The sequence below is a fragment of the Macaca fascicularis genome, chromosome 3, assembly GCF_037993035.2.
Source record: "Macaca fascicularis isolate 582-1 chromosome 3, T2T-MFA8v1.1".
Taxonomy (NCBI): Eukaryota; Metazoa; Chordata; class Mammalia; order Primates; family Cercopithecidae; genus Macaca; species Macaca fascicularis.
Window position 1 is genome coordinate 105,106,045 of NC_088377.1, and position 16,543 is coordinate 105,122,587.

A 16,543-nucleotide genomic window follows, 5' to 3' on the forward strand; every position below is an offset into this window, starting at 1 on the left:
AGCCAGAACATCCTGCCCTACACAAGAGCACGCATGCTCTGCACTCTGCACAGGTCTGCCAGGCCTGATTTCATGGCCAGAAGGTTTTGGCTTTTCAGTCCCCAAGGAGGAACAAGTGTGTAGCTGGCTGGTGGCACTGGCCCTTCCCATCACCACAGCTTGACCACCACTCCCACCTGCCACAACGTCACCCATTGCCTCACCCGACCTCACACAGCCTCTCCCCTACCCGTGACAGCCCTGCCCTTGTGTGGGGCCTGCTGTTGTCAAGGATCACGGGGGTCCAGTCCACATCCACCTTGTTGCCCTGAAGGCTGTCCAGTATACCACAGAGCCTTCCAGATGAAACCTCTCAAGAGGGCGTCCATGTTGCTCTGAAGGTGAAGTGCAAAGGCCTCAGGGAGTTCCTGACGGCTGGGGTCCCCTTGATCCCTGGAGGGTCAACGGGTTTCTGTGCCATGAAAGAATGAAACTGGGAAAGAAGAGAGGAGCTGATAAAAAAAAACTGATGTGTCCAGGTCATGCGGTTAAAAACACAACTGCCCAGGTGTTCTCTGCATTAAGGGAACCCCTCCAGAGAGGGCCTTCAGTCAGGCACCTTCTCTCCCTCCTGCGAGCTCGTCAGGGCTGGCATCCTATCCAGAGAAGGCCCTCATACTTCAGCAAATGAAGGTCAACACCTTCGAGCAGTTCTACGCTCACATGTGGGTTGGTCTCAGCTATACCAGAGGGGAAGCAGCACTGCCACCACGGGGCCTCCCCTGCCCCAGGGCCTTCCTCCCGCCCCACAGGACACATCCTTCGCTGTCCTGCAAGTCCTTGATGCTGGCCTTGGTGATAATGGCATCGTCACACTTGAACCACTGGTCTTTGTGCTGCGGGATAAAGCTGGTGTGGTGGCCGCTCCCCAAGGTCCTTTGATGGTTAATGTCAGCAAATAAGGAAAACGTAGTGCAGGAGAAAGGAGAGGGAGTGCAGCGGACTCAATGCTGTCACTCACCACCGCCAGAAACCAGGCAGCCTGGGAGAGGGAGCGCAGCGCACTCAATGCTGTCACTCATCACCGTCAGCAACCAGGCAGCCTGGGCAGGGAGGGGAGGCCTGTCAATCCCCAGGGACTCAGGCTGATGCACAGGAGGCTACAGGGACAAGGAGAGCCTGGTCACCCCGCTTGGCTCTCACCCAGGTCCAGCTGCTTCCTGGAACCGCATCTAGTGGGAGTGGTGACTGCAGTCAGCAGCGGGGATCCTGGAACATCCCAGCCTTTCATTCTTTCTACAACCCCAAGGCAAGAAGAATGGACACTGAGCTTTCCAGATGGAACCTCCCTTCTCCCATAGGCCAGGAGTTGAGATGGGCTCCTCCAATAGGAGGCAGCATCTGTGGCCCCGCATGGAGCAGCCTCTCCTAGCACAGCCACGGGCAGCCAGGCGGGAAGCTGGTCAGTGGCAGGAGCTCTGCTGGGCGCCCTGCAGGGCAGACAGCAGCCCATCGCTGGCTCTCCGCCAGAGGACCCCGACACCCACATCGCTGAGCACCTCTTACTTGTTGTTATTGAGACTGTCCGTGGGCTGCTGGGACTGTCCATTCATCCTGCTCTCTTTGCTATAACAAACGACAGCAGAATTCAGCATCATTCAGAATCATCAGACACAGAGACACAAGGCTCTCGTGATACCAACACTTATCCAGGCCCGACCACGCAGACACTGTACTGGGGTGCACTTTATGTTTCAGGTAGAAATCACCCCACATTTTGTGAGGATACCAAGGCAGAGCACACCTGGGTCCCCGAGTCACCTGGCCCTCCCAAGGTGGGTCCTGAATGGGCTTGGTGATGGGAGTTGGATCTGGGACAAACGTGAGTTTGGTTTGTGACACAGAGATGGTGAGGGCACTCTTCCTCACACACGTAAAGGGTTTGTTTGAAAAGCGTAAGTCAAATCCATTCCACAACCTAGACAGCTGCTTCCTCAAAAGGGGCAAAGATTGCTGCTCATTATTTCATGACCAGCACCTCTCCTGGTGAGATGGGGGAGACACGGGTACTGGGAACAGGAAGTCCCAGGCGTTATTTACTGTGTTTTCCCATGGTTGTGGTTGGCTGAAAACACAAGATCTTTGTGACCCTGACCTTAGCAACAGTACTATCACCTCCCTCGGTACATGACATCGTGGTCAGGCTGACGACACGGAGCTCTGACTCTGGTGATCTTGTTTTATTCAAGAGGCCATCTGTGTGCCACAAGACAGGTGGGACAGCCATGAGAAAGGACACCAGGAAGAGGCCGATAACTAACCAAAGGCAACATGCTTTCCACAGTGCTGGCACTGGGACGGTGGCCCTCTGAAAAACAACATCCTCCAAATCATAACATCCACGTCTCAACCCTCAGAACCTGAGGCTGGGACCTCATTTGTGAAAAGTCTTCGCAGCTGGAATCAAGGTAAGGATGTCGAGATGAGATACTCCTGGAATGATCTGCCTGGGCCCCAAATCCAATGACCACTGTTTCTGACAGCAGAGGGAGATTGGACACACACTCAGAGGAGCCGGCCGTGTGACCAGGAAGCCAGGGAAGGGACATGGCCACAGAAGTTACATATGGAACCACCGGCAGCTGGAGGCTGTCTAGGGTCAGACAAAGGGTCTAGGGAGGAATGGAATCCCCCTAGACCCTTTGTAGGAAGTGGGGCCCTGCCAACCCCTTGATTTCAGATTTCCGACCTCTAGAACTGTGAGAAAATTAATTTCTGTGGTTCTAAGCTTCCAAGTTTTTGGTCGTTTGTCACAGATCTGTAGGAAACTCATATGTGTCTCACACATTAGTGAGCAGCATGGTATTCTGGAGGCTTAAATTCCAAGGGCCCCACGATATTACAGATCTGAAAAGGAAAATGCAATCTACAACTGCAAAAGCAACGATGTCTATCTGTACTTCAACACCTGTTCCACCAATTAAAGTGCTGACTTCTCGCTGTGATCCCACCTGACTTTGCCAGTTTGAAAGTGGATCAAAAATTGTTAGAGAAACATTTAAAGCAAAATCAGTATATCTGGCAAAAACAACTCATTAAAGTGTGCCTTATCTTAAGATCAGGATAAATAGGTTTTTGGAAGGTGGGGTTTATATTAATATCAACAGTTATCTTATCACAGGAGCTCCGAGCGGGGTTCCTGTCCTGACCACAGCCCCTCCAGACACAGAACAGGCCAACACCCCCACCTAGACCTGGAGGCCATGAAAGGGGCCATGTCCAGCTCCAGGGGAAAGAACATGTATGTGGCGATCTTCCGTCACAGCTTGGCTGAGTGTTCAAATCACTGCAGAAACAGGAAAAAGGCAGAGAAGAGGAAAGAAGAACAGAAATGTCACTGGAGACTTCAGGGGCTTCCTTCAATAACATGTGTCTGTGTATCTCATTGTATTTTATGGAATTGCCTTTTAGCTACATCTAGAATTACAGATTCCATAACAATGATAACCCATACAAGTCCTCTTTTACAGGGTTCCAGTCAAGGCTTCAAATGATGGAATTGTTCCGTGATAACACCAAGGGTACAAAAAGTAATTTCACAGCAAACCCAGCAAAGCATAGACAAGCAAAGATCCACGACCCGTAGCAGAATAAATAAACAATTTGTTTCTTTCACCAGACAGAAGACAGTCTTTTGCCTAGATCAGGAGTCACGCATTCCAGGCAGTGAGCTAGGAATGGGTGCTTTCCACATTTAAAGAGTTGTAAAATGAAACAAAGAACATGCAACAGAGATTGTGTGATCGCATGTGGCCCGTGGAGCCTGGTATCTTCACAGTCTGGGCCTTTAGACAAAGAGCTTGCCAACTCCTGGACTGGATCTGAATGCTGAGGGCCTTCGTTCTAAAATAAAAGAACAACGTAAAATCTGAGGTGGGAGTAGCTGGAGGAATTTGGGTAGAAGTAATAAAAACGTCACAACCACTCCCTCACAACCACTCCCCTCCCCTAGAAGAGTAGCTCACATCCTACTTTCACTGTAAGACCACTGCTTTTGTTTACCACAGCACAGAGAGAAGGACAATTCACTCACACCCTCTTGTTTCCTCTGTGTTCTTGCTGACTTGCTGCAATTATAAAAAATGTTGGCCAGGCGTGGTGGCTCACGCCTGTAATCCCAGCACTTTGGGAGGCCGAGGCGGGCAGATCACCGGAAGTCAGGAGTTCAAGACCAGCCTGGCCAACATGGCGAAACCCCATCTCTAATAAAACAAAAATTAGCCAGGCATAGTGGTGCACGTCTGCAATTCCAGCTACTCAGGAGGCTGAGGCAGAAAAATCGCTTGAACCCAGGAGGCAAAGGTTGCAGTGAGCCGGATCACGCCACTGTACTCCAGCATGGGTGAAAGAGTGAGACTGTGTCTCAAAAAACAACAACAACAAACAAAAAAAAAAACTCTGCACATCAAACCAAACCAAGAGGCTGCAAGTTGTACTATGGGCTAAAAATCGAGTCTGCCACTAGAGTTGGCTTTCTGGAAAACCAACTATTTTGAGATAGGAACAGGCTACGATGGGCAGTTTCTTCATGTTGAGCTGATCCGTGGACTCCTGGTAGTTATGGCAATCACTGTGCTTGATCTTGGCACTGCTGCCCTAGTACTCTGGTCTGGTGAATCTACAAGGTGTTTTAAAAAGATAGGAGTGGTAAGGGAGATGTGAGAGACAGGAAAAAGTGAGGAAAGGGGTATTTTATCTCTTTCAATAGGTTGATTTTTCCTACCAAAAACACCCACATATAACTATGAATGGTTACAATTTCACAATGAATAAAAGAGAAATGTTTCCACCTTTGCTGCCTATCTCTTTAGAGAATATTGATCATAAATGTTTTGTTTCAGGGAAAGAGCTGGGGAAATGATAATAATGTTCTAAGTACCACATGACCCAGCAGTCAAATTTGAGCCAGAAAAATGAAAACTAATGTTCACACAAAAACTGTCCACAAATGTGTACCACGGTGTTACTCATAATCATCACAGAACTGGAAACAACCTCATTTCTTCCCATGGATGAATAAAGAAACTGTGGAACATCTGTACCATGGAACACAAGTCAGCAGCGAAAAGGAAGAAACTACTGACCGCAGCCGCACCCTGGATGCATCCTCAGAGAGTTATCATGAGCAAGAAAAGCCAACCCAAAGGGCTCCCTGTTGTATGATTCAGTTGACATGACATTCTGGAAATGTCAGGTTTATGGAAATGGAGAAGGAGTCCCCGATGGCTGGGGTTACAGAGCGAGTGGTGAGGAAGGAGGTGATGAAGATGCTGGGTACTTTCTGCATGAATGTCTCTGTATCCCGGCTAGGGCGCCACACCACAGCACCGCAGGATGTCACCATCAGGGAACCAGGACAAGGGGCAGCAGATTGCTTCTTACAACTGTATGTGAATCTATAATGATCTCAACATGAGCAGTTTAATGTAGAGAGACGAGAGGTCTGGGAAAGGTAATTTCCTGACGGTGCAGAGGCAAGAAGTAGGAGGGCTATGTTAGATCTGGCACAGGTGGCAGCTGCCACCAACAAAACCCACGGAACAGATGATTCAACAAAGCACACATCAAATTTTAAAGCTGAAACACTAGCAAAAATCTCAATCTTTTCACAGCCAGGTATGGAAAGCCTTTGTTTATGGTTTGGAAATTCTGCCATCTCACCTAGGGCAAGATGAAAAGACCCCCGGGCAAAGTGGCACCTGTTTCCTTGCTAGCTTTGGGATCTGTTCTCCACAAGACTCAAAAGGAGCCTTTGCTTGTAATACAAAGTGAGGAAGGGCGCGCTCTCCCTCTCCTCCACCTTCCCAGGAGCCAGCACCATGCCAGGTCTCTCCTAACAACACAGGCTTCCTACACATTGTAGTTTGTGAAGTGCGGTTTCTCCTTCATGGCCTACTGTTTTAGGAATGCTTTTTTTTTTTTTTTTTTTTTTGAGACGGAGTCTCACTCTGTTGCCCAGGCTGGCATGCAGTGGCACAGTCTCGGCTCACTGCAACCCCCGCCTCCCAGGTTCAAGTGATTCTCCTGCCTCAGCCTCCCGAGTAGCTGGGATTACAGGTGCCTGCCACCACACCTGGCTAACTTTTTGTATTTTTAGTAGAAGCAGGGTTTCGCCATGTTGGCCAGGCTTGTCTCGAACTCCTGACCTCGTGATCCACCTGCCTCGGCCTCCAAAAGCACTGGGATTACAGGAGTGAGCCACCGTGCCTGGCCAACACTTTCACTTTATTGGAATTTATGACGAAGTTTAATTTAGTTGCAAAGGCCTTCTTTAAAAAGGTTTTGGTTTCCATCGTTTATTTACTAGTTTTCTGAATTTAGAATGTGATACCCCATTTTATTATGTGGACTTAGTGTTACAAAGTTGATGCTTTCAAAATTCTAAACATGCAAAACTTTTGGCAGGGCACAGTGGCTCATGCCTGTAATACCAGCATTTGGGGAGGCTATGTTGAAAGGATCACTTGAGCTCAGAAGTTCAAGGCCAGCCTGAGCAATGTGGCAAGACTCTATCTCGACCAAAAACAAAGAAAAACTTTTTTAATCACAAAATTATCTGGGCATGGTGGCACACACCTGTGGTCCCAACTACTGGGGAGGCTGAGGCAAGGGGATGGTGTGAGCCCAAGAGATTGAGGCTGCAGTGAGCTATGATCATGCCACTGCACTCCAGCCTGTGCAACAGAGCAAGACCCTATCTCAAAAAATAAAATAAACATGCAACTTTGGTCCTGTTGACTATGCAGCCAGACAGAAACCAAAAGCTTATACCTCTTCTAAGGAATACTTCCACTCAACAAGGACTCTTCTGTATTACCTTTAATTAATGCAAATAAAACAAGGACTATAAAACACTAGACAAAGTTTAGGAAGGTTTTCTGCTCCTTTTACAATTGTATGCTACGGCTACTTAAATACATTAAAAAAAAAAAAAAAAAAAACGCTTCCTAAATCTTATTACTTATCCCAAATAAAGCAGTAAATGAACAATTTCAAAAATGGCCCTAAGCACAGAACATCACAACTAAGTTTTAATCACGTGTAGGGAAGGCTGTGGACCACAGGGAGAGAGCTGGACGTTTCTCAGCTCACACTCCAGGGTCGGTGTCTACTACAAAGGCTAAAGGAGCATCCAGTTTGGCCCTCAACTCATTTACATGAGGAGGTTGGAATATCAGCTGCTGACAGCAACATCCGGCACTGTGCAAAACTGGGGAACAGAAATATCAGCTGCTGACAGCAACATCCGGCACTGTGCAAAACTGGCCAAAACAGAAGACAAACTAGCCAACCCAGGCTAGTGCTGCATCTTTGCTCAGGCTCTGTCCTGGGCATGTAAAAGAAAAGCCCTCTTTTGGTTCTGATCAAGTACAGCCTTCCCGCCAGGAAGACGAGCCCCTTCCATGTGGGTGCAGGCAGGCTTCTCACCTTCGAGGCAGTCCATGATTGTGGTGATTCCCAGACACGTGGCTTTCTTTGTTCGCCATGCTGCCCTTGCTCCCTGGGCTCAGGGGCCAGAATGGGGTGGAACAGCTGGGCAGATCCAAGCTGATGTCCCAGAAGGGGTCTATGGTAGTGGAGACACTGCTGGAAGCAAAGAGAGGGAACAATGCCCGTGAGGACTGATGCCCTCCCAGCTCCAGAGGCATCCTGGGGAGGAGGCTGCGCCCACACCCCTTCCCCATAGTGCCCTTTGTCTCAGGGACACTTGGGACTTGGGATCAAGAGCAGCAGTGCTCATACCCGACCTGTCTTGGCTCCCAAGGTGGCCCTGGGGAGGGATGTGTGTGAACCCTGAAGCCAAGGGCTGCTCCTCAAGCAAGGGCTTCCCAGCCTGGAGACCATCATAGTCACTAAAGGGCTTTGGAAGAGGATAAACTCATGGGCCCCATCAGAGGCTCTGAATCCACCGGTCTATTTTACAGCTGCATCTGGAACCTGGGGCCTGCGATCTAGGTGACACTGGAGACTTCCTTGCACACTTCACAGAGAGTGTGCTCCAGCCAGGCTGGACATTTTTTCTTTCTTTTTTTGATAGAGTCTCACTCCATCACCCAGGCTGGAGTGCAGTGGTGCCATCTTGACTCACTGCAGCCTCCGCCTCGTGGGTACAAGTGATTCTTCTGCCTCAGCCTCCCGAGTAGCTGGGATTACAGGTGCCCGCCACCACGCCCGGCTAATTTTTTGTATTTTTAGTAGAGACGGGGTTTCACCATGTTGGCCAAGCTAGTCTTGAACTCCTGACCTCAAGTGATAGGCCTGCCTCGGCCTCCCAAAGTGCTGGGATTACAGGCGTGAGCCACTGCGTCCAGCCCCCAGCTGGACATTTTTTTTTTTATACTTTAAGTTCTAGGGTACATGTGCACAATATGCAGGTTTGTTACATATGTGTACATGTGCCTTGTTGGTGTGCTGCACCCATTAACTCACCATTCACATTAGGTATATCTCCTAATGCTATCCCTCCCCCCACCCCCTCCCCACAATAGGACGCGGTGTGTGATGCTCCCCTTCCTGTGTCCAAGTGATCTCATTGTTCAATTCCCACCTATGAGTGAGAACATGCGGTATTCGGTTTTCTGTTCTTGTGATAGTTTGCTGAGAATGATGGTTTCCAGCTGCATCCATGTCCCTACAAAGGACACAAACTCATCCTTTTTTATGGCTGCATAGTATTCCATGGTGTATATGTGCCACGTTTTCCAGCTGGACATTTAATGCTGCATTTCACAAGGCCAGTTCCTTGCTAGAGATTTATTTGACAACACTAAAAACAAAAACTCACAGACTGGGAAATTTGCTCTCGATATTTATACAAGATTTAAATCTGAGACAATTTCCTGCTGACGGAATTCAGTAGTTGAGGGTCAGCAAGGAGGTCTAAACTGCTCAGAGCAAACTCGGTTCCTAATGCTTAGAGCCAAGGCCTCTAACGGTCTATGCTCCTTACAGAAAATTGCATCCGTGACACAGCCAGCAGTGGCCTTTCCCGTTTTTCACTGGTCCTATGCAGATTGCAGGTGGCAATCCATTATGGGTTCTGAAATCGTTTTAGTGGATCATGTCCAGGGTTTTTAAAACTTCAACTGCAGTAAAGAACAGAGCCAGGCACCGTGACGCACACCTGTAGTCCCAGCTACTTGGGAGGCTGAGGTGAGAGGATTGCTTGAGCCCAGGGGTTCAAGGCCAGCCTGGGCAACGTAAGACCCCATGCCTAAAAATAAAACAAAACCCAGCAGCGTGCACTAAGGTTGGTTGAGAGGGTTCCTCTAATCTAACAAAACAGTAGATTGTTCCTGCACTCAATGCTTGGAGTTGTAAGCAAAGACCACACCTCAAAAGAATTAGGGCCGCTACATAGAGAAAATGGAACAGGAAACCATAAAATAATGAGAACTAACACACTTCAAAGCACATATGTAAATAATCTGCCATACGTGATCCACCCCTTCTTGAAGGGGGTTATTTTCTGTTTGTTTGTTTCCTGGTCAAGGACTAAAAGAAGAGAAATGTTGGGGGAAGCTTCCAAGAACATACTACCGGCTGTGGACAACACCAAGACCTCCACACAGAGGTCTCACATCCCACCGGGACACCCGCCCCAGGATCTCCCCAACAGGAGGCACCTCTACCCCATGACCTTCGCTCTCAGGGTGTCTGTTAACCATTTCTCTTGTAGCCTCCTTAAAGACCTCTCAGAGCACACACAGTTCTGGAGACTGGCAGCTCTAGAGACTGGGAGATGTCAGCACAGCCCCAGAGGGTTTCAACGCCACGAAGCACACGGCCTGTCACTTACTGGCAGACTTGGCAGGTGACGTCCAACTGCAGCCCACCAGCGAAGATCTGATCTATGACGCAGCTGCAGTGTTTGGGGTTGTTGGCCTTCTTCCTGTTGTCGTCACCTGGGGACAGAGCACGGCTCTGGGATTAACGTCTGTGTGCTCCAAAGATGGGGAGTCTCCAAGGGAAGAGCACGTTCACCCAGCAGAGACCCGAGGAACCCTGGGCTGATGCTTTAAAGGACCACATGAGGCCGGGCGTGGTGGCTCTCGCCTGTAATCTCAGCACTTTGGGAGGCCAAGGCGGGCAGATCATGAGGTCAAGAGATCGCGACCATCCTGGCCAACATGGTGAAACCCTGTCTCTACTAAAAATACAAAAATTAGCTGGGCGTGGTGGCACGTGCCTGTGGTCCCACCTACTCAGGAGGTTGAGGCAGGAGAATCGCTTGAACCTGGGAGGCAGAGGCTGCAGTGAGCCAAGATCGCACCACTGCACTCCAGCCTGGTGACAGAGCGAGACTCTGTCTCAAAACAAAACAAAAAAGCCACGTGAGGACACTCCTCATTTCAGCAGAGGGTCTCCTCATTATTTTAACGTGATGAGAAATCACAGCACTTGGATTTGTAATGTTTCTTTTTCTCATTCCCTAAGAAGAGACACACAGCTTCAATCTTGCCAAGAAAGCCCTCATAATACCCAAATGACTGAGTATAGGGTAACTGAGCACCTTTTTCATATAGAGAATGATTGAGTCAATATTTTTCTGGTAAGACAGCTAAACATATGGTGGGCCAGGTACACCCAAGGAAGCCCCTACAACCTCCCTCCCTGACTAGGTGTCACGGTGCCCTGAGTGCAGAATGCGACACCGCAGGATGCTCTGGAACTGTCCTCATCAGCTGGAGCCCCCGGGGGACAGCATGTCTTCCTGTTAGTTGCATCTGGAAGTGCCATGCCCACCCTCTCTATCCAATACACGTTTAATTCATATCTGTGTGTGTGGGTAAGTGAAGAAGAAACTTAAGTAGTGGAACTTAATACCTAATGTGGAATACATATTCTACATAACTTCACTCAACTAGACAGTAGGGATAGTGCATGGGGCCGTCTGTTTATAGGTCACAGTTCAAAGATGTTGAATCATGACAGAGGAAGAGAGACTGATCACTGAGTCTTCTGAGCAGAGGTTTAAGATTAGAAAGAAAAATGCTACCCAGAAGGAACTCAAATTCATGGGACAAAATGTTAGACTATCCATGTAGGAAGATGCAAAGAAAGATAAATGGAAAGATGCCATGGAGGTCACAAGGACAAACAACTGCATGTAACCAAGGGCACATGGCCAGGTCACCTTGCTAAAGGGTTTCGACGATCATGTTTCTAAATGGAAGAATCTTACATTTCTTTTCAGACATTTCCAAGGGGATGAAATCAGAAGCACAAGAATCTTGGTTAGGAGACTGTGGACCGCTACAGCAAGAGTGCTGGCCCCAGTCAAGCACTTACCTCACTGATTACAACTGTCCACGGCTCCATGTCCCCATAGACTGTAGGTGCTAGGACAACCCCTGATGCATTCTAGGTAACTGGTAACTGTTTACTAAATAGCACATTTTATAAATGTGTGCATCAACGTCACTTCAGTGTTCACTACTAAATGACCACCTCGTTCCTTAGCTACTCAAGCCAAAAATAATAATAATATTATTATTGTTTTTCACATAGTAAATTTTTTATTGGAGGGGGAGAACATCTAAAATTTACATTCTTAGAAAAATTTTAGTATGCAACACAATATTTTGAATTATAATCCTTGTGCTGCACATTATATTTCTAGGCCTATTTAATCGATCATAGTTGGCACGACTACAACCATAAAGACTGTTGAGATTACAATGCTCTTTACAAATAACTCTATTCAAGAAAAAAATTGAAATGACACCCACAAAAAAAGCTGATTGCATTTTTATAATAAACAACAATGAAAGAAAGATAATATGTTTTGAGAAGAATTTAAAGTACTGAACTTAGGTTAAATTATTTAATACAAAAAAGTATTAAAGTGTCACCCTCATTTGTAATTTAAAGCCAGCAGAATATACATACTTCTAATTGTCATCCTACTAAGAAGATACATATACTGAAATCAACAAAGTTTTAAGTTCTTCAGTTTTTAAAGATGCATAGTTTAACATTACTGAGACACTTTCCAACACATCTTCTAAGCAAGGCACCAGACTCCAAATTTTTTTTTTCACTTAAAAAATATTCACTGGGCTGGGTGCATGACTCACGCCTGTAATCCCAGCACTTTGGGAGGCCGAGGCGGATGGATCACCTAAGATCAGGAGTCTGAGACCAGCCTAGCCAACGTGGCAAAAACCCATCCGTGGCAAAAACCCATCTCTACTAAAAATACAGAAAATTAGCCAGGCGTGGTGGCGAGTGCCCGCAATCCCAACTACTTGGGAGGCTGAGGCAGGAGAAGTGCTTGAACCAGGGAGGCAGAGGTGGCAGTGAGCCGAGATCATACCACTGCACTCCAGCCTGGGCGACGGAGACTCTGTTTCAAAAAAAAAAAAAATCATTTTACTAGTCTCTTCATTCATTTTACTGGTCTCTATAACAGATTTGAAGGAAAGTTTATAGACTGTAAGTCATGCTTTCTGTTATTATCTACCTCCTACTTATTCTTTACCTGAAGGTGAAATGTCTAACTGTGACTTGGAACTGTCGTCGACCCACAGTATTCTAAGCATATATTATTTTCATTACCAAATTTCATCTTCCCAGCCTGAAGGACTACTAGCAAACTGAGGTGGTGACAAGATTGACATGTGAGAAGTCAAAAGAAGGCAATCTGAGGTTACTGACCCCCTGGCCATGTTATACCTAAGAAGTCAGTCACTTGAGCATCCCTGGGTAGGAGGCTACTGTGTGTTGTTGAGGTCACATCCACATCACCTGCTGGCTGAGATGGAGTGAGTTAAATCACAAAAGTTAAGAGTAAAGAGTGTTGGTCAAACGAATAGACCTAATCCTGATATCCCTGAGAATTTCAGATGGAGAAGCATTTTCAAAAAAAACAATTGTTTCACAATGATCTGGACAATGAATTTTTCTTGCCTGTAAATTTTATTTGAAAAATGATAAGGATAAAAATAATTACATTTTTCTTCCTTTTACACTTATTTGACCTAAAATAAAATTTCAAAACCCCTAGAACCTGGAGGCTATCACCACATATCCTGATCATTTAACCTGGAGTTGACATACCTTCTCTGGTGTCACCACCATCCATGTACATACATGGCTAATGATGCATCTTCATCATATGCCTCTGATTAAATCTATCATGCTCAGTTACTCCTCCCAGGAAGAATCAAGCCACAGGAAAATAGGACTAAGGCTGAGGATGAGAAAAGGGTGAAGTATGGAAAGTACTGGAAGACTGGGGACATGAAGTGGGCTGGGGAGACTAGGAATTTAATGGGAGATCCTGAACACACAGGAGCAGAAAAGGGGCAAAAGCTTACAATGAACTACCAGAAATTGGAGGGGAAATAAAGATGTCAAAGATAAAAGCCAATTTCACCTAATGCACAACTGTCTCCAGCAAGATCTACTCCTCCAGGCTTAGTGGGCAGTAACTATTGGAAGGTTGGCAGAGATGCAGGAACTAAGAAATAAACCAAGACTACAAAATTACCACTGTGCCTACTTCAATACACCTTTCTTCCCCCACTCCAGGTAACACTCACATAGAAAGCACAGCACAAAAGGAATGCTCACTGGTTGGTTAGTAAAAATTTGGAAAGTAGGCAGATAATGGGAAAGGCACCATCGTACTGTTACCAAGCAAAGGAGGCTGGCTGCCCGAGGCACTGGAAGTCAATACTGTAACACTGGGTTTTTGATAAAATGAAAACTGTTATTGCATGTCAACCAACAAAGAAACAGGAAGTCCAGCTCAAATCTGTCTCCCTGTGCTGGCGTTAGGGCAATTATTAGAAATGGTTTTGAGTGTGGATTCCGGGATTAGCAGGTGCGTGGTGGAAGGAAAGAGGAAGTCTGGGAAGTCCTTGGGCATGTGCTCCTGTCTCTTCATGCTACCTAAGGGTTCCACCTGCAAATTCAGTGAGGAGTTAGTATGAAACATGCCATAGAAATTCAGCTGTAAGGTCAGCAAGCTGGGTCTGTGCAGACTCTAGATGGCCTTATAGGTTCCAATGGATTTCAGCCAGTTTTATTAACCTACAAGCCCAGGCATTTCAGCATTTCAGCAATTTGTTTATTTTATCTGCCATCCTGTAAACTCAAGAATTTCTATGACTGTTTTCTTTAACTCTTTGGCACACAGTTTCAACACCCTTCTTCTCAGAGGTTGTCATTCTCACCCTCACCTTCTGGTTCTTGCAGGCTCAGTTCTAGCCTCCCACATTGTATTAGTTTTTTCTCACAATGCTATAAAGAACTGCCCAAGACTGGGTAATTTATAAAGGAAAGAGGTTTAGTTGACTCACAATCTCACGTGACTGGGGAGGCCTCAGGAAACTTACAATCATGGCAGAAGGCCAAGGAGAAGCAGTCACCTTCTTCACAAGGCGGCAGAAAGGAGAAGTGCTAAGAGAAGGGGAAAGAGCACCTTATAAAACCATCAGATCTCGTGAGAATTCACTCACTATTGCGAGAACAACATGGGGGAAGCTGCCCCCATGATCCAATTACTTCCACCTGGTCTCTCCTTTGACATGCGGGGATTATGGGGATTACAATTCAAGATGAGATTTGGGTAGGGACACAAAGCCTTTCCATATCACACATATCATACATAGAGCCTAACCTCCCCACATCCCATTCCTTAATGGGGTGTGGGGGGCAAGTGGGGAGGGGGGTGACATCCCTGTTCTCAGCCATCACAGGAAGTCATGACCCTGTAGGTGCAGAGACGTGGCTCACATTTGTATCTTTTGGGGAAAACTGAGATAATCAAGGTGGGGCTAGGGTCTGGGGACGAGGCAAGTAAAGGACTTTGCCACGTCCGCACCCACCAGGCAAGGAGCAGAGGCTGTGTTAGGGCGCCATGCCAGGGGCTGCAGTTTCAAAATCCTGCAGACTCCACCCTCGATCTGGCCGCACTGTCCTCAATCCTGCGAGGTGACCTGGGGAGGGAGGACAGGTCGCATGCTCCGACCTCACCAGGGACACCACTGGACCGGAGTTCTTCCTCCGCCCAGTCCACATGAGAACACTCCGTGGCCGCCGGGAGACAGCTTCAGACCTGGAAGCCCTGGAAAAAGAAACTGATATCGCCATCGCCGCTGCCGCTAGAGGGCGCCTGGGGGCGAGGCGCGGGTGGGGCCAGGCGGAGTCCTACAGGAGGCAGGGCGGCGAGCCGAGAGGGGCGGGGCAAGGGACCGGGAGGCGGGGCCAGCGGCCGCAAGGCGGAAGAGACCCTCTCACCTCCGACACCGCGCCTCTAGCTGTCTTCACTCTCAGTACCTCTTCGCGTTCTTGCCAGTGCCGCATCGCTGGGCTGGCTGCCTCCGAGGTCTCTAAGAGCCGCCTACCGCGCCCCGCCCGCCACCCGGCAGCCCCCAGCCCCTCAAGGACGCATCACTTAGTGCCGCGGTCACGGCTACCGTCACAAGCGCCCCCCAGCCCCACCCTACCCCGGCCTGCCCGCCGTCCTTCTCCCGCCCCCGCCCCTGCCTGCCAGCTCCACCGGGCCGCAGGTGCGGACGACCTCAAAATTCCTCGGCCCGCGAAGGCCGCCAGCTGCAGGGAGCAGAGGGGAGGCGCGGTCCCGCAGCGCCCCCAGACTCATGTCCCAGGTGTGTCCAGACCCCCGAGGCACCGCTCGCAGGGCGATGACAGCCCGCGAGGCTCGGCCTCAGCCCCCGGCACCCTTGGTCCCAGCTACGCCGCCTCCTGGCCTTCCCCCAAGTCCGAGGGAGAGGTGGGATTCTCCCCGACGCAGTGGAAACCTGGAATCCCTTTTAGGGTCCCGTTCGTGCTGCACCCTTGACTCCACCATCTGCAAACGGATTCTTGTCCGGAATCCCCGAAGCCTTTAGGACAGCTCTTATTCTCTTGAATGAAGAGTCTCTAATTTTCGGAAAGACCACAGGCTAAAAGTCAACTGAGTTTTCTTGAATAGTTATAGTTAAATTTGAGGCAGGAATTGAATTTCAGTTGATAGCCACAAAGCGGACTGGTACGAACCTACTGGATGGTCATTGTGGTGACTACTTGGAGGCACCTTCCACTTTGTGAATTTGTTTCAGTTGAAATTCATTTCCATAGAACTTATTTAGGTCTTTATTACTGATTTGACCGCTTTCAGTGCAGAGGGAAGCCTGTGATTTCTGTGCAGCGTCAGGTTGAACAATTTAACAGTGTAAAATGTGTTTTCTGCCTGCCTTGAGTGGACAAGCCAAATGTCCCCTCCTTTACTTTTCCAGGTTGTGCCTTTTTAGCCAAGAAGCATGGAGGTCATTCACGGCAGGCCCTACTGTTGCAGGGAGCTTGAAGGAGCTGACATACTGTCCAACACCTTTTACTCTAATGAATTGCACACCCCCCTCCAAACGACTACTCGCCCAACTGCCTCAGAGGACAGGTAAAACAAAAACTGGAAAAAGCAAAAAAGAAAAAGCAGTTTTAATGTATTAGTGTATTTTATTATGTGATGAAAAACATGTATTGTTCTGGGGCT

General features: G+C 48.1%; 2 protein-coding genes across 2 annotated transcripts in view; one reads left to right on the top strand and one right to left on the bottom strand.

Annotated features, from left to right (window-relative positions):
• Positions 1-3,622: 3,622 nt before the first annotated feature.
• LOC141409984 (uncharacterized) lies at positions 3,623-15,141 on the bottom strand. The gene is made up of 5 exons (XM_074036525.1): positions 15,025-15,141; positions 14,385-14,448; positions 9,839-9,944; positions 7,468-7,626; positions 3,623-3,882 (listed from the first exon to the last, which is right to left on the bottom strand). The coding sequence occupies exons 1-5, from the start codon at positions 15,139-15,141 to the stop codon at positions 3,711-3,713; spliced, it is 618 nt and encodes a 205-aa protein (XP_073892626.1). The 3' UTR covers positions 3,623-3,710.
• Positions 15,142-15,236: 95 nt separating this feature from the next.
• Positions 15,237-16,543, top strand: part of SPMIP4 (sperm microtubule inner protein 4) — a 45,306-nt gene continuing 43,999 nt past the window's right edge. The window contains exons 1-2 of the mRNA XM_045388939.2: positions 15,237-15,659; positions 16,290-16,447. Of these exons, the coding sequence (XP_045244874.1) occupies positions 16,314-16,447 (134 nt within the window). The 5' untranslated portion in view covers positions 15,237-15,659; positions 16,290-16,313. The remainder of the gene's footprint in view (positions 15,660-16,289; positions 16,448-16,543) is intronic.